The sequence below is a fragment of the Poecilia reticulata genome, chromosome 7 (genome assembly GCF_904066995.2).
Source record: "Poecilia reticulata chromosome 7, P_reticulata-male-v2, whole genome shotgun sequence".
In the NCBI taxonomy this organism is placed as follows: Eukaryota; Metazoa; Chordata; class Actinopteri; order Cyprinodontiformes; family Poeciliidae; genus Poecilia; species Poecilia reticulata.
The window spans coordinates 21,192,849-21,215,252 of record NC_088836.1 but is presented as its reverse complement, the minus strand read 5'-3'; the positions used below and the strand labels follow the sequence as shown (position 1 = coordinate 21,215,252).

The window sequence follows — 22,404 nt, the reverse complement described above, 5'->3', positions numbered from 1 at the left end:
AAAGATAATCTCGAGTTGTTTTGCACCGAGGAGTGGACAACAATTTCAGTTTCTAGATGAGGAAAGTTGATAGACTGATATCTCAAAAGACTTGCAGATACCCTACTAAAAGTGGTTCTACAAAGTACTGACAAAAATGCAGGCACTGCTTTAAGAATAATAGTATAGACAAGTCTTAAAACTACATTGTATTTTCCTTCCACTTCATATGTTGATCTCGCAGACAGTTCCTCCCAAAATGTGACGAAGTTTGTGGTTTTGACCTGTTTTGTGAAACAGTTCATTGCAGATCTTTGTTCTTGTTACAGTTTGTGTTGTTTTTTCTCAACAAGTTTTGCTTCCTGCTCTCCTCCCCCCTGCTCTCAGGTACTTATTATCGCACATCGTGTTATTATCTCCCTCACTATACGTCCATACGTTCTGTTGCACTGTGCCAGATCCCCTTTGTTTATGTGTTCCTGCCATGGCAGTCGGGCAGCATTTTTTGTTGTTTCTCAGTTCTTATGCTTCCATTTGTTTATCTTTCAAAATAAAAGCATTTAGCTCCACTATATGGCTGTTGAGCCCAGGCTTTGTGTCTTTTCTGAACGTGGATTATGAGTGAATAGAATGTGGCCTTGGGAGGATTTTCTGCATGGTCATTGTCTAGAATTTGAAGGCCAGGTGTTGTTTGAGGTAATTTGACTGGTTCATATGTAAGATTCCAGTTTGTATGTGCAGAAGGCAAACTACCTTAAAAATATGGAAAGAATCATTGCAATTCAGAAACAAGGAGCAAATCATCAGTTGTGCAAGGCAGTAATTAGATGCATTCATGACGTTGCGGATGTGGCAGCTTCTGTGATTTCTTGTGTCACACTAGAATGTTTCAATAGGTCACATTCAGCCAACCAATCCACTGAGTGCTCACCACTGTTTGGTGTTTCTCTATTTGTAGATAACGGCTCTCCTTACGGTTCAATGAAACCCAAAAGCTTTGGAAGCATCTTTGTAATCCTAACTTACCGAAGGATCTCAACGACTTTAATTCTCATCTGCTTTTTTTTTTTTTTTTTTTTTAATTCAGGGCGAGTTTTTTAATGTGGCTGGCTTGAGATCTGATCAGAGCTCTTCAAATAATATCTTACTTATCTTTAGTAAAGATCAATCAATCATGTGGTCAATCAGAGGAAATTTATGATTTAACAAACAGCTATTCGATTTTTACAAAGGTTGATTTAGATAGCTTTTACAAAAAATTTAAAATCAAATAAAATTAAAAATAAAAACCATCATTCCAAAACCAAATTTTGTAGTTACTTGGGTTATCTATATGTAATTTCAAAAATATATTATAAAATATAATAAAAATATAATATATTATAATTTGATAATGTGAAACACTTGAGTGAAATGGAAAAGAAAAACAAAAAAAATATGTAAAGGGCAAAGGCTGTTCGACAGCACTGTGTGTTGTTAAAAATGAAAAGCTGCAGCGCAGCCTCCTGTTTTCACAGTATTTAAGTAGGAAGTCGTAACCAAGTAATATTAGTCAAATACAGCTGATTCAATTGGCAAAAGGAAGAGTAAGCACCTCTATAAAAACTGAGGTTTTGTCAGTTTTCTATATGTCACACAGATGGGGTTAATGCAATACCAGTGAGGAAGCATGGTGGTGAATGGGTGATGATTTGGTCAAAGTACTCTAATGTCAAATGTGAAGTTGTGTGAACTGACATTTACTGTCTTGTCTAGACTTAGTTTAATAGCACTGAGAAGATTTTAAGATGGAAGGTGAGGTTACTTTCTTTTTTACCATTTCTTCTTTGCACAGTGACTTTGAATTTAACCAACCTTAATCACCATCAACTGAACAATATAACCTGTCTGACCACTTGCTGTCAAAACGTACTGGCTCTGTACAAATTATCCCTCTTGTCCTCGTGATGGTGACAAACCAATCATCCGTCTACCTTTGAAAAAAAAAAAACAGTAGAGACATAGGTTTCTCATGGGATTGTATACAAATTAATGCTGGAGACCAGTACTGCCTGCTGCTGAGGATAGGACATTTATATAGTGTGTGTACATTACCAGAGGTAATCCAAGTTAGGGATTCAAAAACATAATTTTAAATGTATGTTTTAGAAAACTGTTTCCCTTTTTCTTGTCAGACATGAAGATTGCTTCATTCAACACACAGAGGTTTGGAGTGACTAAAGTCTCAGACGTAGATGTCCTGTCAACTCTTGTTTAGGTAACAAAAAAATCAGACATGGCTGCTTTCAGAAGCTCCACGTGTTTTATCAGGCAGCAGGGACCCTGTGATCAACTCATCACATAATCACAATTATGTTTACAAAGGGCCTTTTAAATCTTGTCTTAAATCTGAAAATGAAAATCCTTCAAGCTAATTAAGTGATAGCATTTCAATGCTTTATGAAGACCTTCAAAGAAAGAAATAAAAACTGTCAATGTCACACATTAGTCAGAGCCCGAGTATGTTTAATTCCACTGTAGATCCTGTAATGTAACAGAAGTCTTCGCCTTTTATAGATCGTGTCTCGATATGACATCATAGTTATTCTGGAGGTGGTGGATGTGAGTGGGGCCTCCATCAAGCTGTTCCTGGCAGAACTGAACAGGCGACTGTATGTTTTTATTTTTGCCCTTTAAACCAAACTCACTTTAAGCCTTTGAGAGTAGAAAAATAACCGGCCGTCCTTTAAGGGTGTCTCAGGGTGAACACGTCCCACCACTACGCCCTGCAGCTCAGCGCCCGCCTGGGAAGGACCAGATACAAGGAGCAGTTTATGGTTCTCCACAGGTAAATGCCGTCGCCATCTCGACTGTTTCAGCGCCGCGACACAGAGCTGTTTAAACGAGACATTTTTATTCAACTTCCAGGGATGACATGGTGGATCTGATTGACTCCTATCAGTATGAAGACAATCATGAGAACAATGTGGATGCATTTGCAAGGGAGCCTTACGTTCTCTACTTCAAGCCTCACAACACGGGTCAGCTTCTGCAGCTCGTCTTTTAACACAAACAGGCAGCGTTGTGCGTCAGAGTTCCAAGATTTAATGCTCTCGGTGTGGAGTCTGCTGCTTGTCTGAGTCACGGCTGCACGACCGCGTCTGTCTCTCCTGTTTGAGTAAAGGAGATTTATTTTGCCGTATTAACAGAAGGGAGAAATAGCAGGTTTGTCAGGTTTGTGCTCTCTCCTGCCACACACATGCAGTTTCATGAATGTTACGTATTTGTTGCAGTGCTGAAGGATTTGGTGCTGATCCCAGTTCGTGCCACACCACAGGACTCGGAGAAAGAACTGGATGAGCTGTATGATGTCTTCCTAATGGTCAGAGACAAATGGAAAACCGATGCAAGAACATGAGCTCATTTGACACAAACTCTGCCACATCATGTCAGTGCTGCTAACTGATGTGAGATTTACCTCACATCAGTGAGCCACAAACTTTTTGGGAATTCTATGATGTAATAGTATCAGACAAAGTAGCACACAGCTCTAAAACTCAAGAAAAATGTAACTTAAATAAATAAATAAATAAATAAATAAATAAATAAATAAATTCCATTTGTTTTGTGAAAAGGCCAAACAGGTGAGGTCGGTTAAAACGAACCCACTGCTCACTTGCCTCAGCTAGCCACAGCATAGTTAGAGTTTAGATTTATTAACTGAGTCTGACCCGAACTTCGGGTTTCGTTTCAATGAGTCTTCAATAAACGAGAAAGCACTGTATGAATTTATGTTAATCCACTTACTTTACTCTAAATTGAGCAGGAAGTAGTTTATATTGTTAAGTGTCAGCATCATGCTGTGGGGACATGTTCCTTAAACATGAACAGGGGAGATGGTTTGAGTTGATACAAAAGTGAATGTAACTAAACCAGGGCAAATCTGAAAACAAACAAGAGGCGGAGGCAGCAAAAGCTTTTAAAATGAGTCAGATATCTGGGACAAGAACCTTAAACCAAAATCCACCATGTATTTTGACACATCAGTACACATAGTACTGATGTGTCAAATTCTGTGAAGTAATCAGAGGACAGGTGGTTGATCACCATAGCATTCCACACTTTTCATCTCTGTGTTGCGTGTCTCACTTTTTCTTCCACTTCACAATGCACTACTTCAGATTGATCTATCACCAAAAGCAACCAATAAGCACACTGAAATTTGTGTTTGTAATATGATAAAATGTAAATTTCAGAGGGCATCAATAATTCATAGAGCTCTGCAAGAAATGGTTCTATTTGCTTTTACTTCTAGAACGTAATGATCCTGGGGGACTTCAGAGCAGACGGTGCCTCTGTCACCGACAAGCAAATGCAAAACATTCAAATACACAGTGACAGAAATTTCCACTGGCTAATTGCTGATGATGTGGATACAACTTCAGCGACAACAAATAATCACACCTACGACAGGCAAGGTTTATTTTTACAGAGCTTACATAAGTAAGGCATTGTACCTTTGGAACACAAGCTTCAATCCCCAAGCTTAATTAAGAAACCTTGTTTCTTATGCAGGATCGTTGTGTATGGAGATGATCTGCTGGCAACCACAGTGCCAAACTCTGCCAAGGCCTTAATTTCCAGAAAAAGTTTAACCTGACAGATAAAATGGTGAGATATGGTGAGTTTAAATAAGCTTTTACTTATTTAAAAGGAAAAGCTTTTAAATAAGGAAATATTTAAAAGGAAAAGCTTTTAAATAAGGAAATATTTAAAAGGAAAAGATTTTCATTTTAAATATTTCCTTATCTGGTTGAGGTCAAATTAATCAGTGCGTCCCCTTTCTGGCTGGCAAGACGTGGAAACGCTACGGGATCAGTTAGCAGAGCTGCAACAGGTAACAATTTAATTGTAATTTATTCCAACTGCTAAGTGTTAAAAGGAAGGTCACTGAAGTTAAATGAATATTTACTTAATGATTGCTTCCTCTGAACTTCTGCAGTAGTGCTTGAGGGCGAGGCTGCAGTTCAAATATGCATGGAATTTGGGAGTGTCTTTTAACTTGGAAAATATTTAGGCTTGTGATGTGTTCAGTTAAAAGTTGTTGTTGTTGCATTAATTAATTTGAGGATAGATGTAGATCATTGTGTTATCACATTGTCCAAATGAGGGCAGCTGTGCTGTATGTTTAGTTGTTTCTCCGCTTCTACACACCGAATAGGTTATTCACATTTCCCTGCAGAACGTGATGACATGTAATGGATATAAATTAACCCTTAAATTTAATAGACACAAAAACACTGGCCTGTGAGGACTGGAGGTAACGCCACAGGTCCAAAGTGATTGTAAAAGCCAGTTCCTCCAGGTTCTGCGTCTGTCTACTAAAAATACAAAGATTAAGCAAAAAGTATTCCCTAAAGCGAAAGTGTATTTATTAAAGGAAATGCTTTAGCCTTACTTAACTTAAAGACTACAGAGAAAATGAGAGGGCAATAAAAACACATTATATGCTATAAACTCAAAGTTATTGCTTGAACTTCTTGAATAGGATACCCTCAATGAAGCAGGCAAAAAAATAGTTTAGATTAGGTCCATGTTTGAATGATTTCAGTCAAAGAAACATGATTTATCAAAGAATTGAAAGTCTCGGGGAATCAGACCTTATCTTGTTTAAAAAACTTTCATAAAAGAAAGGGATTATTTTGGGCGCAAAATGTTGTAAAGAAGATAAAAGTTGAGCAGAACAAAAGGACATTGCTCATAATAAGAACTATTGCTCATCTGTCAAAAAACTTTTCTTAATTTTTTTGCACTGCAGTAAAAATATGCATATTGTTTATTTTTACTCTGTGTGTCTTCTGTACTGAAGTGGGGCCTTTCATACCAGGCTCTTATGCCTGCCGATTGATTCAGCTTGTTGTGAAAATGGTGTAGTTGTCAATCAACTTGCTGCCGCAGGTTATTACGTAGAAATGAACAAAGAAAACTAATTGTAAAGGTGATGTGTTTCTTTTTTACATTGCTTCCACGCAGCCTTTCCAGGAACTAAATGAGCTGCCTAACAAGCTTCTATTTCTTTGCTACAGCAAGCCTTTGTGTTCAGTCAGATGTGACAGCACTTCACTGTCGCCATACTGATCATATTTTTCGTATTTTCTGACCACGACTAACCCATAAATTAAAGTAAATTAAACTGATTATACATTTGGTAACTTTGACTTAATAGTATAAATGATAATAAAAGCCAGTAATAATAGTAAATGCATTTGAACTGAAAAGCAAAAATAAAAACACAATTTTCTAATCACAGTGATGTTTTCCCTGTATTCTCTGGAGTTTGCAGGATGAAGTGATGAGCTTGCAGAAAGAAATCCTCCTGCTGCAGCGAGAAAAGCTTCAGCTTCAGATCTCCTATCTGAAAAAGAAACTTGCCTCAGTTGAATGAACGAAGTGACTAGAAGATTTCAAATACCACTGTTTCATTTAGTATGTAGCCAGAACACATGTGTTCAAATGGTTTTTGCAAATTGTTTGTAATTTTCTTTGGCTATTTAGTGTATTTTATTCTGATTCTTTATTATTTTTGTTCAGATGTTTTACTTTTATATTCTGTGTTTGCTTGCTGTCTGTTCAGTGCTTTTTAGAGAATGCTCAACTGGCTTTACAAAGGTACTTCCCAGATTGCCTTTACTGTAAGTAAATACATGTCACGGGGTGTTTGATTTAAAGTATTAAAACATAAACTGGGCTTGCAAAGTTGAAATATACAGTTAATCCCAAAATTATTCCTATGGCAGATTTAGATTTAAAAGTATTATTAAACCAAAAAATAAATAAATAAATAAATAAATAAATAAATAAATAAATAAAATCATATTTTTAAATGAAACTAGTCTCTCTCAAAAGATACAAATATATTTTAATTCACGTTTGGGCAAAAAGTGTCATGTCTTTAAAGTTTTATGATAGCCATGACTATTACAGCAACCAAACATTTCTCATAATTGCTGACTAGCTTTGTGAATGTTTTCACTGGTAGTTTTATCCATTCATCTCTGGTGATGAGCTTCAGGTGTTCGAAGTTGCAGATCACTTTGACATCACCCTAAGCTCCCTCCTCCGATTTTATGTTAGATTTAAGACAGGACAACCGCTTTGGATCATTGTCATACTGAAACATCCATTATTTCCCAAGACTGATTTTCTCTAAGACTGCCTGATGTTCTTGATAATCTTGACACAGTCTTCCCGCTGCCAGTGACCATGAATTATTTTAAACATGCTCCTTTACTGTAAGTAAAACATAGAAATAATTTATGTGTTTGCTGGGACATCTTTTGGCCACATAAAACATGCTGAAGTTAACACTTTTGCTGTAAGTCACCAAACAAAATGCTGAGCATAATGTTCCGATCACTTTCAGTTGTAATTGTTTACAAAACAGCAAGAAAAAATAAAGATAAAAAAGGAAAATATATTTAAGCAATAAATAGCCAATATTTTATAAATATATCTTTTTGTCTTTGCACAATTGTGTTTTTAAATCTTGTTTTGAGGATGATTGAACGCATTGACATGTGCTGCATTCAAGCTACACAAGTTAGTTCGAATATTCCCAAATTACAAAGAAAAAAAAACTCGGTAAGTTAAATTAACTCTCGCAAAAAAATATTGTGTTAGCATTTAAATAAAAAGGTACAATAATTTCGAAATCATTTGTAACATTACCGTAGAATTAACTACACATCTCACATTTGTTATTGTCTCGGCTTCTCGGGTTAATACATTTCCGTAAGTCAATTGAAGTAAGCTTGGTAGTCACGTGACTGGCCCCTTTAACGAAAACACAGAGGCTTCGAAAAGGCTGCAGCGGCGAATTGTCAACAAGGTGTGAGACACTGTCAACTTTCTCTTCGTCCTTCGAGCTCCACCTGCAGCCACACCAAACCATCACCCACCTGTCCGGCAGACAGGCCGTCTCAATGCATTTCAGAGGACCGAGAACTCCGAGGCGGCCATGGATGTGTACGACTTGTTTAGTAGTTGCAGAAAGGGCGACATTTGTAGAGTCAGGTAACCAGCGGCTAACGTCGTTTTGGTTTGCATAAACATTGTTTCACAAGCATCTGCTTCATCAGACTGACACCTGACATAGATGTGCGATAAAATAAAAAGTAATAATTAGCCCTGTCCTGTCCCGCTAACTGCTGTTAAACGATGTTTTGCTCGGAAGCAGAAGCGGAAGGTTGCTAACATTAGCGCCGATGACCCAGCTTGTCAGGCTAACGTTTGTAGGTCAGAGTTTGTGTGTGCAATATTTAACGTCAAAATCTTTAATATTGCTATTGATGTACTTTGCAGCGACATAAAGCACTAAGTCCTTTTCTATAAGATACATTTTCGGTTTTTGTCTTAAAACATTTATTTGCTTAAGCGTTTTGCACGTCCTACTCTAACTATCTTAATTTGTCTATTTCAACTGTAACGTATCGATTTCTTGATATCGTCTATGCACTTTGTGGACCTTCGGTTATTTTAAGGAGCTTTATAAATAACTAGAAATACATTTTCGCCCATCAGATGAATACTAAAAACGTGCACAGCTAAGTCACTATTACTGTTTTATTCAATGTGTAATTTTACTTTATGGGTAAAATAAGTGTGGAATATGGATTTAGTACTACTTTACTGTCTAGTGTCGTTTGGAAACTACTTTATTTGCGACCATGTTAAAAGAATCCAGACAAAATAAACAAAATTGAATACAACTGAATATTAAATCCTTCTCCTGATAAAATTAGTCCATACTGTAAACCATATAAAAAGACCATCATTAAAAAATAAACTATGTGACCATTACCTGTAATAATAATGATGATAATAACAATAATTATACAGAAATTACATTTATAGAAATGAATTCCAGAATTGTGGTACAAATAAAAATAGACATTTCAAACAAAATACAAAGAAATATTGCTTTGTTGCATTTATTGTATTGTTTTGTTTGTCTCAGATACATTTTTTTCATAAATTCTTTTGTTTTATTGCCTATAAATAAAGCCCCTCCCTCCCTTAAAACGGAGGGTAAGGACTGTTGGAAAATTGAATATGCTCACAGATCAGGCTTTATGGTTCTCTTTAAGGTACCTTGTTGAACAAAGGGATGTGGACCTCAATGTGAGAGATAAATGGGACAGCACACCTTTGTAAGTATGTTGTTTGCAGACCTGCAGTTAATCTAATGCTATTTACTACAAAGCATTATCATAACAGTATCCTAAAAAAAGAGCTGCTTTTCCTGCAGGTATTATGCGTGCCTCTGTGGCCACGAGGAGCTGGTCCAGTACCTGTTGGCTAGTGGTAAAATTGAATTTTCACTGGATAAAGTGAGATTTTCATAATAAAAGGATGTTTGCTGAAGGATTCTACATTTTGATTCTGTTTTTTTTTTTTATGTGGATTTACTTCCAGGGGCCAAGTGTGAAGCCAACACATTCGATGGTGAAAGATGTGTGTATGGCTCCCTGAATGACTCAATCAGACGCCTCCTCAAAGATTACAAGTGCGTCAGCGTCCGTGCCATGCAGCGCAATGATTTTAACTATTTTCTACACATGTAAGTGTGAAGATTTTCTCTTTTTTAGGGTATTAACTGTGGGGAAAAAAACCCCACTAATATATTGTTAAAGCTTGCAAAGATAAAACAGTTTAGTAGAAAACATATCCCTGCTGTTTCCCTTCAGGTTGTTAGAGCAAGGTCAGCACAGTGATGTCAAGTTCCTGGTTCATGGACAAATGTTTGCAGCTCACCGATGTGTTCTCAGCGCACGTTCAGAGTACTTCACTGAAATGTTTGAGACAAAATGGAAAGGAAAGAATCTTATAACCCTCAAACATCCCTTGGTAATTTAGAATTTTACTTAAATAAATAAATTTGTCTCATTCAAGTAATAAACTTTATTTAATTGGAACAAAAACTGTTTTGATTTTAGATCAATCCTGCAGCCTTTGGAGCAATTCTTCAATATTTTTATACCGGTGAGTGTTTTTTTTTTTTTTTCATCTATGCTATATTTTAATACAAAAGAAAATAGAGACTGAAATAAATATAAAACAACCTCATTAACTCTATTTAGACTAATTTTAAAAAATGCCTAACAAAAAAGTGTGAACTCTATTAGTTGTTTTCTAATGTTACAGGACGAATGGATATTGATATAAGTCTGGTGGAAGACTGCAGGCGACTCGCCAAGCAGTGCAAGATGGCAGACCTTATGGAAGAACTGGAGAATAAATGTAAACAGGTCTATGAATTTGGTAAGACTGCTAGTTAATATCTGCATTGTGTAGTTCATAATTCATATTGCTAATTTATCTATTTTTCTCCTCTGGAGCTTTGATTGTTGTGGTTCACAGGGAATTATAATATTTTTCTTCTCCTGCCATTTTGAAGTGTCCAACAAGCCTGGAACCTGTGTCAAAGTTCTTAGCCTTGAGCCTCACACCTGTCAGCTCCAAGAGGAGATGGCCCAGTTAGCAGACTGTGCACTGCCCACTGAACTAAGAGTGAGACGCTAAACCCAGTGAAATCCCGATGCTAAACACAGAACAACTACTACTACATACTGTTCTTTCTTCTTCTTTCTTTTTGCCCCAGGTTGGTTTTGGTGAACTTCCCTTTAACAGGGTTGATCTGTTCCCTACTTACCCTGATATCTGTTTCAGAGTGGAGGGTTTTGATTTCTTATGTCACAAGGTAAGGAATTTCAAAGCCCACAAACATGAATCCAAACCTTAAAATTATTGTTCTGTTAATGTCAGATTTTCATAATGTGTGTCTTCAGGCTTTTTTCTGCGGGCGCAGTGATTATTTTAAGGCCTTACTGGAGGATCACTTCAGCGAGGGCGAGCAGCTGCAGTCGCAGCCCAGCACCCCGGTGATAACGCTGCACAACATCTCAAATGAAGTCTTTATTCACGTCATGTATTACATCTACACTGATGACACAGAGGTGTGTGTGAACACAGTCGGAAGCTTTTAAAGTGTTGAGAAAAAGAATGATCCATTTATTCTGGCTTAAACGTTTTAAATCATCAACCCAATTTTATTATCAGACAAATATAAGTGTAGAAATGCCATTTTCTACATAGGATTTTATTTTTCAGGAAAAGTATCTGTTTTAGTGCATTAATTGAAAAGTTTAAAAATCGTTTATTAAATTACCACCACGATAAATAATTAAACGTCTGGGGCTTATTGAGTTCTTACTCAAAACAACAGTGATGTTTTGTACTCAGCGGGATTGTCAGCACTTTTTTTTTAATGCGCTCATCTTTAACGCTGATCGGTTCTTCTTCCCCGTCCAGCTGACGATGGACAGCGTGTTTGATGTGCTGTGCGTGGCTGACATGTACCTGCTGCCGGGGCTGAAGCGTCTCTGCGGGAAGACGCTCGCCAAGGCGATTTGTGAGGACAACGTCCTGCACATGTGGAAGACAGCCAAGCTCTTCCGCCTTTCTCGGCTGGAGGATCAGTGCACTGAGTTCATGGCAAAGATCATTGAGCGGGTTGGTGTCTTTGTGTGACCCTCATCGTGGCTCAGCTACCTGTGATTTCAAACCTGGGTGTTACTGACTGTGGTTTCTAATGTTTACTCCTTGATTCATTTAGCGAGGTCTGAAGTAGCTGACGGTCATTTTTTTCTCCCTCCCCATTTGTGTTGTGTTGCATTCAATCTTTTTGGATATGAAAGCTTTGGGAGGTTTCATGTCTGTATTGAATGGAATGAACAGAGACAAATTCTCCAAAATATTCAGGAGTTTTACAATCAACAAACGTGCTATGCTAGCAACACACAACTATAGGAACTGAGAAAAAGATAAAATGATGACGAATCTAAAATTACTTGAGGTAAAACAGAAAAATATAAAAATAGAAACGTGATGTCATTATGGCGCAGCTCTAGATGATCAGCTCTAGATGATCAGGTCTAGATGTTCAGGTCAGACACATCCAGTTCCTCCTCCAGATGCATTCACGCCTGTGTACCTGCCACCTCTGTCCACAGCTGGTGGAGAAGGACGAGTTTGCAGAGATGATAAAGGAGGACGCCGCGTCGCTGGAGGAGCGACAGGAGACGGACTCTGTCCCTCTGGTGGACGACATCCGCTTCCACATCGCCAGCAACGTGCAGACGTACAGCGCCATCGAGGAGGCCAATCAGAAGCTGGAGGCTCTGGAGGAGCTGCTTTCCAGCATCAATATTGACTGCTGAGCGGGGGTCATCAGATTCCTCTATCTGGTGCAGAAATGTTACGGTCGTGTTTGGAGGGAATCTTTAGTGAGGTGAGAAGAAAAACATATGCATCTTTATGTTTACAGGTTCTATTTCATTTACAGCGTATGGCACAGATTATACCGTATGTGAACGGAGGTAGTCGTTGGGGAGTTTAGCTCATTTCAAAGGAAGTCCATACCAAACAAGAGGAAAGTGATCTGGTTTGTACTGACATTAAACTCTGAGATTGGCTGTGAAGAAGAAGAAGGGTGACATATTAATAACAGAATACTTTTGCATTATTCATGCATGAAATTAAAATGATCTGCAGCAGCTAGATTTAATTTAACGTTTTTCATGTGTATCATGTAAAACTTCAAGAAATTATATTTTAATGCTTTAAAGAGGCAACATGGAGAGCATGTACTGCTCTAATTCTCACATTTCAGAACAATGTGGTTAAAAAAATATCTTTCCTCCCTTTACTAATCCTCTTAGTCTTCTGTTTTATTAAATTGTGTTTTGTGGTTACTTGAAAGTATTTTGTGGCCCTCCTTCACCTCACTGCTTCAACTATGGGATTCCCTCTGGTATCTTTACACATATCACCCTCTAATCCACTCTTGCACTTTGCTTCAGCTGAACATGGAGCTTATTTTTCCAGCAAACCCATTTTGCCTTATGTGTGTAGCAAGTAAATAAAATAAAAGTTGTGAACAGTGCTGTCTATTTTTTTTTTTTGTTATCTCCTGTTGTAAAAATATTTTCTTGAGGTCTTGCATTAGAACTTACATTACACACATAAGTATTATTTGGTTTCATAAATGACTAAATCGCGTTCTTTAGTAGTTTCTTAGACATTCATCGTACTATACTGGTTAGAAGTTTATTTACAATTGTCAGCATGACTGTCATAATTAAATTTAGGCTTTTAATTATTTCTACTGTTCTTTCAGGGAAGAATTATGTAATTAACTTTAATCAGTTTTAAAAATAAGAACTAGATGCTAAAGTTGCAATTTATTTGTGTTTGCATTTTTTTGCAGAGTCAAAATAACAATTCTGATTCAAAGAAAAAAGTCAAAAACTTTGTGCATTTCTGTTAATAATAATAAAGGAGATTTGATGCAACATAGCTTCACCTTCAGGGAGGAGTTCCATAGGAAGCCTGAAGATGGCAGCATTTCTTATTTTATCTTCTTTCAAAGCTTGTGGGCTTCCTCTCAGTAGAGTGGCTGCATGTAAGACTTCACCATGCTCTGTGAACCAGGGTTTTATTCAGCCAGGACTCTGGACTCGTGGGAATGTTGTCTGAAAGGAGTCGTTTCACAGTCATTCACAATCTTCACAAGTTCACTGCAACAAGAAGGATAGGATGTAATTAAGTGACTGCATGCATGTCTTTGCTCACATCGGTATGCATGCTGGTCTGCGTATTTGCTCTAGATTTTTGTCTCTTGCACCCATGTAGCCTCCATCAGGCTCATTCCAAAGACTCTAGGAGGCAATAACAAAGCTGTACATCAGCTTAATGGAGCCCCCTGTGTTATGAGCTCAAATCACAGCAGTGCAGCGGAGCAGCTGTTAGGACAAATTACGGTGAAGTTCAAAACTGTCGCCATCCTATAGAAAACAAAACTGCTGGCTTCCAGCCTGTGCCTGCTGAATGCTTACAAGAAATAAGCAATCCAATTAGTTTTCACTCAGAGATTCCTCCACAAATGTTTTACAGTTGTTGCTAAGCCACTCACTTTGTTTTTACTCTTGGGTGGGAAAATCTGGACTGCTGCATCCTGCTTCAGACAAGCAGACATTATGCTTTAGATGTTGTTCAGTTTCCCTTGGAGAATCTGTTTTAAAGTCAATGTTGAAAGACTTCACAACTTCAAAAGAAACCTCAAGGCTGAGAGGAGCCAAGCGAGGTGTGAAAACTAATTGCTGACAGAATCACTTCAGTTGTTTTAGACATGAAGTGCAGCCTTTATCACTGTAAGTGATAAAAAAAAAGAGCAGTAATGCATTTGTTCTTCACATTATGTGTTTGCATCCCACACATATAAAGGTGAATGACTTCCCATTCTTAATCCATGGGCTTTAAAATGATGTCACTTAAACCTTTGTAGCTATAACAGCTGCACCTCTTCTAAGAAGGCTTTCCACCAAGCTTAGGAGTGTTTATAGGAATATCTGAGCTTTCTTTCAGAAATGCATTTGTGAGATCAGACACTGATGCTGGACAAGCGGAGCTGACTTTCTATCTCCAGTTCAACTCATCCCAGAGATGCTTTATAGAGTTGAAAGTAGGACAATGCGCAGGCCTGTTCTCCCACACCAAACTCTCTATTACTGGACTTTGCTTTGTGCACTGGCTGCAAACTTCAAAGGGTTCACGGAAAATTACCCACTGTTCTTGAGCCAATGCGACAATGCATAGTGCTGGTTGATCCTTGCATTCATTGACCACTCTGTAATTGTACACAGCCACCTGAATTGTACCATTTGATGGCTGACCCAATACTTTTGGTATTTTCCACTCATTTTGGATTTAGTTCTCTTATTTATTTGTATTTTCTTCTCTGTATTGAGGCACTGTGAAGGAAGGTAAATTTGCCCTTCATACTGGTATCTCTCTGACTTAAGTTTTGTTTTGCATTTGCTTGCTGCAGATGTGGAGATATTCCAGTGCATCTGGTATTGTCATCAACAATAACCCTGATTTGAACTGTCTAGGCCTGGGATATCCACCACACACTGTCTACATCATGTGCAGCATTCTCTGTACTCTTCCCAGATGTTCCAGTTTCCAGCTGTGAGACCACATTTTCAGCACCGAATCACCCGCTGGTAAGTGCATGTGTGAACAGCAGCTGCAGAAATAGTACAGAACGAAGTGTCATATTCTGCTAAGGATCTGCAATGATCCTATGTAAAAAAAATAATTTGAACAGGATGATGTTTTAAAGTTTATTTTGTGTACGAATTATTTAGAACCATAAACATCCAAAGCATGCCATAGAAGGTGTTATTTTCTCTCATAGGGAGCAGTGCACCTTCAATGAAACAGTATTCAAACCTCAGCAAACCATAAGACGAGGTCTTATGGTTCTGCTTCCCCAAGCACAATTTCACATTGAACATTTTGCTGCAGTGCCATCATTCTTCTTCTCATACTACCTGGTGGCAAAATAAACTTAATTTCAATGTATTCCTTCATAAATACTTGTAGTTAGAGCATGCGTACCTGGATTTTATACACTCATAATTCATCCGGAAAGTTTTCCCCACACTTCACGTTGTCCACATTTTGTTATGTTACAGATTATTCCAAAATGCGTTAATCTCTTTCCTTTAAATTCTTCAAACAAATACCCAGTTATACAATGTTTTTGCAAATGAATTAAAAGTAGAAAACCAAGAAATCACATTTATGTAATGACTCACAGAATTTACCATGAAGCATAAAATGAAGATGTTTTCACTGATGATCGTCAAGATGTTTCTACAACTTAAATGCGCCTATACTCTATAATTTGGAGCGGCACTATATATAAAGCGTATGAATTAACAACACTTTACTGGTAAAACTATACATCTAGATAAATATTCTACAGTTGTTTAAGTCACTCTTGCATAAGCAGTCTAATGTATGCCCTAGTGGCCCTAATGAAGAACATTTGAGTGCTGGATGAATGGCTGACTCCTTTCAACCCTAATTAATATAATCCTTATGACTTTAGTGGTATTTGAAGCTTAAACTCTAACCCTGTCATCAGCTCATCTTTACATAAGGTCAAATGCCCTGTAGTGATATTTAGCTGGGTTGTCTTGATTAACATATTAGCATTACTAATATGCTAAACTGAGACGGAGCTGAAGGCAGGGCTGTACTTAAGAGCAGTGCTCTGGGGTAGCCTGTTTTTCTTTCTTTTGCCAGCTCATCCAGATGACACTATGCTTTCCCTTAACATGACTCTGATTCCATAGTCAGCACGGCACCAAAACCAGTACTCTGACAGGAGATTAATCAAATTCCCCTTTTTGCCCTTTGTAATTGTATTATCCACAACACAGTGATGTGTAAAGGTTTAACTTCACAGACAATTTAAAACAGTAATGATGGTATGTGGATCCTCCCACCATAGACAAAAGAAGATGTGTTCTTAATGGCCCGTTGTGTTTTGAAATACAATGTTAATCCAAGCAGTAATTTTCTTTTTAAAAGCCTTTTCTTCACCGAGAACAATGGCCCGTATTTATCTCCCCTGTAATGCGTCTAATACATTACCTTAAGAAGAAAACAAGGGGAATGATCTCTTGGCTTTGAGTCATAACCCTGTGACTAACTACAGTAAACTTCAGAGGGAAAAGTTTTAGAGTTAAAGATAGAAAACGTCATATTCTTAATACGAAAAGTAAGGATTTGTATTTGTATCTGTTCCATTATTTCTTTTTGTAACAATGTTTCAAGGTAATACATCTTGCACAGTTGGAAAGTCTGTTTGATTCCTCTGAAATAGGGCAGCAGTTGCAAGAAAAATACATGTTTTACTATGGATTATGCAGCAGAGTTGAGGATGTGGGTTTTATCTGTGGAAAACTTTCCAAATCCCCCCCAATACCTCACTGGAAAAACAAGGCTTGTCATTACTGGAGGGAATGTCGATACAGAGTTGCACCAAGATGAGATTCTTCAACCATTTAAGTACATAATGACTCCACACTTAAAGACTAAACTCCCAAAGAGGTGAACACTTGCTCCTTGCAGACAGAGGTCTTATCAGAGGCTACCTCCAGAATTCAGTGATGGAAGCAATGATGGAACCTGCTTGTTTTCCTGACCTCAACCTTACTATTCACCTGAACGATCAGTTTGGGCGTCCTGCTTGATGAAGAGTAAGCAGCACAGCGATGTACCAACCAATGAATTGTTAAACTGCCAATATGCTTTGTTTTTTTAATCATCCATTCCGCTAAATGAAACCAAACCAGAGCTGATAGCGCAATTAATTATTTGGTATTGTCCGAGAACTCTGCTTTTCAACCTATGTTTTTACTTGCAAATGTGGTACCGTTTAAGGGGGAAAAAAAAAAATGTCCTTGAGAAGTTATGGAGTTAACACATATTTTCTTACTTGCTAAGTTTAAATGCTTTTTTCATTTTAGTTTCCATCTAGGAGAGCTTTTTCTTTCCATTGATTTTTTTTTTCTTTTTCCATAAGTTTCTTCCGTCTGACTTGGTTTTAGTCTCCCGACCACATATAGTACCCTGATGACGTGCACACATCATGCAGAGTTGTGTCATTCACACCATCTGTTCTCCTGCACAACAACATGTTCATCTCAGTGACCCTCTTTATGTAGCTCACATGTAGCGTTCATAAGATACCAGAGCAGATGGAAATGACTACATGAGGCCAGACAGAAAGTTGATAGTATGAGCTCTGCTGCAAGACACAGTGGATGTATGTAACATACATATATAGAATATCAATTTCTTTTTGTTCATCTTCATGTTTAATTTTCAGTTTTTCAAATGTAATGGGGCCATGAGTTAGGAAAATATTAACTTCTCAATAAAAAATAGTTCTAAAATCTAAAAAGCGTGTTGTTGTGTGAGAGCTATTTGAACTCTGTAACCATCGGTGGAGCATTAATATTTGCTGATTTAATGTAGGTAGAATTAAGTTATAAATTGTATTTTAGTTGTGCCAAAAATTTTAATCCATGTAAGAAAATTGTGCAAGACAAATGTCAAATAAAATATACAATATCACTTTTGGAGAGAACTGCTGCAAATAATGTCATCATGGCATCATCTCTATTGCTGTTTAAATAAATATCTGATATATATATTTTAAAAGTCTTGTTTAAAAAAATTATGATTTTATTCAGGTGATGCACAACTTAAAAGAACATATTTTATTTTGTAAACTCTACTTTTACTTCATTTCACCCAATTTTTTAAGTTGAAGTTTAATAATAGTCATAATCAATAGCAACAACACAGCAACCCACAAATTCTACTTGAAAAGACTAAATTCAACACTAACATCCATGGAAATGTTATAGGGTATGTTTTTCACCCTGTAAAGATGTAACAGTATTTTAAAAAGAGAGGGTTCCATCATGTTACTGCCGCATCCTTTCAGCACCAGAACCCTGTGAGATTTCTTTAACCCTGACTCAAGCTCATGTTTATTAAGCTGGTATGCTGTTTATCTCTTTGCTTTCCTCTAGGTTCTGCTTTGGAAGTGTCACTGTCAGTGCCTTACACTTAACATAGCCACGGTAATATGGGATTAAGCCTTACATGCTCTCTTGAGCATTAGCAGCCAGGGCAAAGACGAGCAAGCGAGCAGTGGTCGCATTAGTCAGCTTTGTCCAAGACAGTTGGTTCTCTGACAAAGCTTAGTAAAGATAACCTGCATTACGTCACAGAAACACGGCATTCCGGGATCTTCCGGATGCCTTTAAAAGTTGTGTCCATCAGATGCGGATCTAATACATTTTTACTTCGTCAACCACCCCTTGTTTTCCCTCCTTCTTCAGTGTTTGTGGATGGTTTGATCTCATGCTTACCAGCATGTCTGGCATCGAACATCGTCAGCTCTGAAGAGATAACAACGGTGTCTGCATGTGAGACAGGATTACAGAGTCACCATGTGACTGTTCTGCCCTTAGACAGACCTCTGAGAACAGACGAGCTAAATCTGTCCCAAGTCAACCTCTGGTCTCGAACTCTTCAGATGTAAACAAAAAGGAGGACTGCTGAACAATCTACAGATACATCCTTTAACTTAATCTGCTGAGGATGAAAGGTACAATGTTAACTTTGGTCTGATTTTGGTACACTAAAATGAAAACCCTTGAACCAATGTCTGTTTGCAAGACTTCTGGAAAGGTTTGACAGGAATTACATTTACGCAACATGTACTCACCACAAAAATTCATTTTAAGGAATTATTGAGTTGATGAAACTCAGTCAAAAGTTTCCAGTAGAAATCTTGTTGAGACACATACAGAGTGACTCAGAGTACATGGGATTCGGTGAGTTACACTTTGACCTTCTTTAATAGGCTCAGACTCTAAGTAGACTCCTAACACTTTCTTTCTTTAATTTTAGTTCATAAACTTCCATTCTAATGTTTGCCTAATAATCAGAGCTTTTGTGTCTCTGAGACACTGCTGGGTCGACATTCTGTCTGGTTTCACACATAATAGACTCTTTATAAGTGGACTGTTTGGATTCGGATTTTCTCTTTATAATATTGTTTAAACAAACAGAACTGGGGATAAACTTAAAGTAATCCCTTAGATCTTTTTGATTATGTGAAGACATTAAAAGGAATCAGTGTTTTTGGCCTATATAGGGCAGGTGCCAGCTTTAGTAAATTGTAAATTTCCACTTTTTTTGTTGCAATAAACATAAATTAAGTTTCTTGCTTTTGAACATTGTCCACAATGTGTCTGTTTGATCACGAAAGACTTGGACCTGGTAAATCCACCATTGGTTGAGAAATAACCATATCTGACTCCTTGGATGTTTTTGTTTCTTTTACGATTTGTTGTACAAAATAAGAGAAGGTCATTAAAACATCAGAATTCAGGAAGGTAGGTAACCCTGGATCCTTCCTGCATGGGTCAAGTGAAAAATGTTGTGCTAGTCACATGACTTGAAGCAGCAACAGTAGTCGGCTTTGTTCACTGTCCTTGGATCTTTGTTTATGTTAAACCCCACAAATGTTCATGATGAAGTAAGTCATTGTTTTTAAATACTTTTTAAGGTTTTCTTCAGCTTTATTCCTGACTTACCTGGTGACACACTGAAAATAAATTATACAGATGTTGACTAACTAGTAATAAGGTGATTTAAGAAGTTAACTTACCCAGAGAGAAACTTAAATATTTGTGCCTACAATACTGTTGACATTACTGCAAACATTCACTCCCAAATGGATACGATAGATGTTTCTGCTGAGTTCCGAAAGAAATTTAACATAGTTGCTGAATTTAAATTAGGTTTTCGAAAATGTGGGGTGAAAATACTCTTAGCATGCATTGGTCCTAGGTCAAAGATTACTCAGTGACTCCTACGTCCTAAAAGCTCTCAAGGTGGCGTATGCAGGAAAAACCACATCGCTATGTTTCCACAACACAAAATCACCTGTAGTCATGAATCAGTAAGCCGTGTGAAAGTGATTCACAAACTGCGATGGCTTAATGGATGTCTGTTTTATGTCGCAACATAAAACACTGAATCATTTTTATGATGCTTGAATGTTTCAATTGGGATTTGTGTCGAATTTTAGGGTGAGAAACAAAAACTTACTTATGTAAACAAGAATCAAATACTTTGCTAAAGTTATGTAGCTTTGTGAAGCAGAGGCTAAGTGGACCGCACGTTTGTCTTTGGAAATTAATATAAATTTCCTCATCATGTATGTTTTTTTTTGGGGGGATCTACCTGCTATTCTAACTTGTTGTAAGTTAAATAAACTTTCATGCATTGCCCAACTACTTTAGATTCGAGATTTGTTGCACAAACAAGCACAGTGTGCTTGAACCTGCATTTTTTGCCTCCCAGTCACTTTCCTGTTTCCCCCTAACGTCAGAAGGCAGTTGTCGTGCTGACAGGTCTTTTGTTCTCTGTGGGTGAAACCACAGAAACTCCAGGCGATTGGTTGGCCGCTTCATAAAAACACTGTTTACAGTGTTAAAATGTACAATGCAGGTTTACATTGTAAGGAAGGCAGAACATGATTGTGGATCTGAAGAGTGTGGACGGGCCCACCATGCAAATGATCTACGTAAATGTTTCCATTCACTTGTGCAATGTCTTCACTTCAAAATGAATGTGAAAGTTTATGTGTCACCTTGTGTGTCTGAATGATTTTAATTTGACTCATTTTAATAAATAACACATGCATTTTCTCCTCATATTTGTGTTCATTGATTCTTGTCCTGTCTCATATGCAAACAATGAAACATCATATGAGCAGTGGGGTATAACTTAGAATACGAAAAATAACTTTAAAAACTGCTTAATGTTTTAAAATGTCTTTGAACCCATTGCTGTGTGACATTCCAACCGGATCTGGGCATTGCTATGACTGCAGGCGGATGTGCGTTTTTCGTGCTGATGGCAACAGTTTTGTTGTCTTTTACTGGACCCTTATTTTCATTTCTGTCGGACTTCCGCTGAGAGACTAACATGCTTTAACCTTTCAGTAAGCCCAGCTTAAGTAAACGTTTCAGCAATAAAAAAAAAAAAAGAAAAAAGCGCCGGTTTGGCCTTTGAACCAGGCTTCTCTGTGTTTATACCTGATAAGACAGCAGTCCTTGAATGTGTTTGATCCTTTTGAAATATGTGCTGTGACCGTTTTAGTGTGTTCAGACTTCAGACCATGATGTGGAGGAAATACATAAGTAGTATTGGTTGTGTTTTTCCAGATGTAGTTTCACAACCAGAAGTGATAAATACAGAGATAAACGTTTGTTTTGTTCACCTTAGGGAAGTAGGTCTGATGAAGTAAGACATTTACCGGCTTATATGTGATGATGAGTGGTGGACTCTTAACCTACTTCTCCGGCCTCTGTTTGGTCTTGTGTGTTCATTGTATGATTGACAGGCAGGTAACCCAAATCCGCTCCCCCAGCAGGTAAACCCCTCAAGGCTTGATGGATTTTTTTCAGCTGGAGGTGTGTAACAAATAGTTCCCAGGGGCCAGCCTATGAAGCTTGAGCCTTTGAGAAGAATTATAATTTTAATGTTTCAAAAATGATTTAATTTACTAAAGGAATAAATATATTCAAATCAACCTGGTTCTGTATAGAGAAGCAATAGTCCCATAAACCTTGGTGGCAGTGGTTCTGTGCCAAGTTTTTTTCGTTTGTGTATAATGAGCGTCGCTGTGGTTCACTGCCTTAAAAATGGCCATGGCCTCTCCAGATTGATAGATGTCAAGGACTTTTTATTTTCCATCTGTCCTTGGATTTCTTACAGCTCCTCACATGATGTGTTGCATCTTAAGATCTTCATCCTATTTCATGGTGTAAGACAAGTTCTGCTCAACAGGTATTTCACTGCTCCAGGTCGGGCAACATTCAGGCCTGGATGGACTTGTAAAGTTTTCCTGAGCTTTCCAAAACAATTTACTAAATCACA

General features: G+C 37.6%; 1 protein-coding gene and 1 pseudogene across 2 annotated transcripts; both read left to right on the top strand.

Moving 5' to 3' along the window:
* The first annotated feature begins 1,962 nt into the window (after positions 1 to 1,962).
* LOC103467521 (deoxyribonuclease-1-like 1) lies at positions 1,963 to 6,518 on the top strand (annotated as a pseudogene).
* A 1,261-nt stretch (positions 6,519 to 7,779) lies between these two features.
* abtb1 (ankyrin repeat and BTB (POZ) domain containing 1) lies at positions 7,780 to 12,961 on the top strand. 2 transcript variants are annotated; one of them, XM_008413969.3, is made up of 12 exons: positions 7,780 to 8,031; positions 9,105 to 9,167; positions 9,266 to 9,321; positions 9,433 to 9,577; positions 9,705 to 9,864; positions 9,954 to 9,999; positions 10,162 to 10,278; positions 10,415 to 10,527; positions 10,619 to 10,717; positions 10,806 to 10,973; positions 11,329 to 11,529; positions 12,030 to 12,961. In XM_008413969.3, exons 1-12 carry the CDS (start codon positions 7,976 to 7,978, stop codon positions 12,234 to 12,236), a joined length of 1,431 nt encoding a protein of 476 aa, XP_008412191.1. In that variant the 5' UTR covers positions 7,780 to 7,975; the 3' UTR covers positions 12,237 to 12,961. The 2 variants fall into 2 exon arrangements, with proteins under 2 accessions (XP_008412191.1, XP_008412192.1); XM_008413970.2 differs by lacking the exons at positions 7,780 to 8,031; positions 9,105 to 9,167 and having other exon boundaries at positions 9,266 to 9,347.
* Positions 12,962 to 22,404: the final 9,443 nt, after the last annotated feature.

Bases quoted from the DNA above. Each gene is read 5' to 3' on its own strand.
- abtb1 (XM_008413969.3), top strand. From the start codon at position 7,976: ATGGATGTGTACGACTTGTTTAGTAGTTGCAGAAAGGGCGACATTTGT. The intron at 9,865-9,953 runs GTAATTTAGAAT...TTTTGATTTTAG, and splicing joins TAACCCTCAAACATCCCTTG to ATCAATCCTGCAGCCTTTGG. The intron at 10,000-10,161 runs GTGAGTGTTTTT...CTAATGTTACAG, and splicing joins TCTTCAATATTTTTATACCG to GACGAATGGATATTGATATA.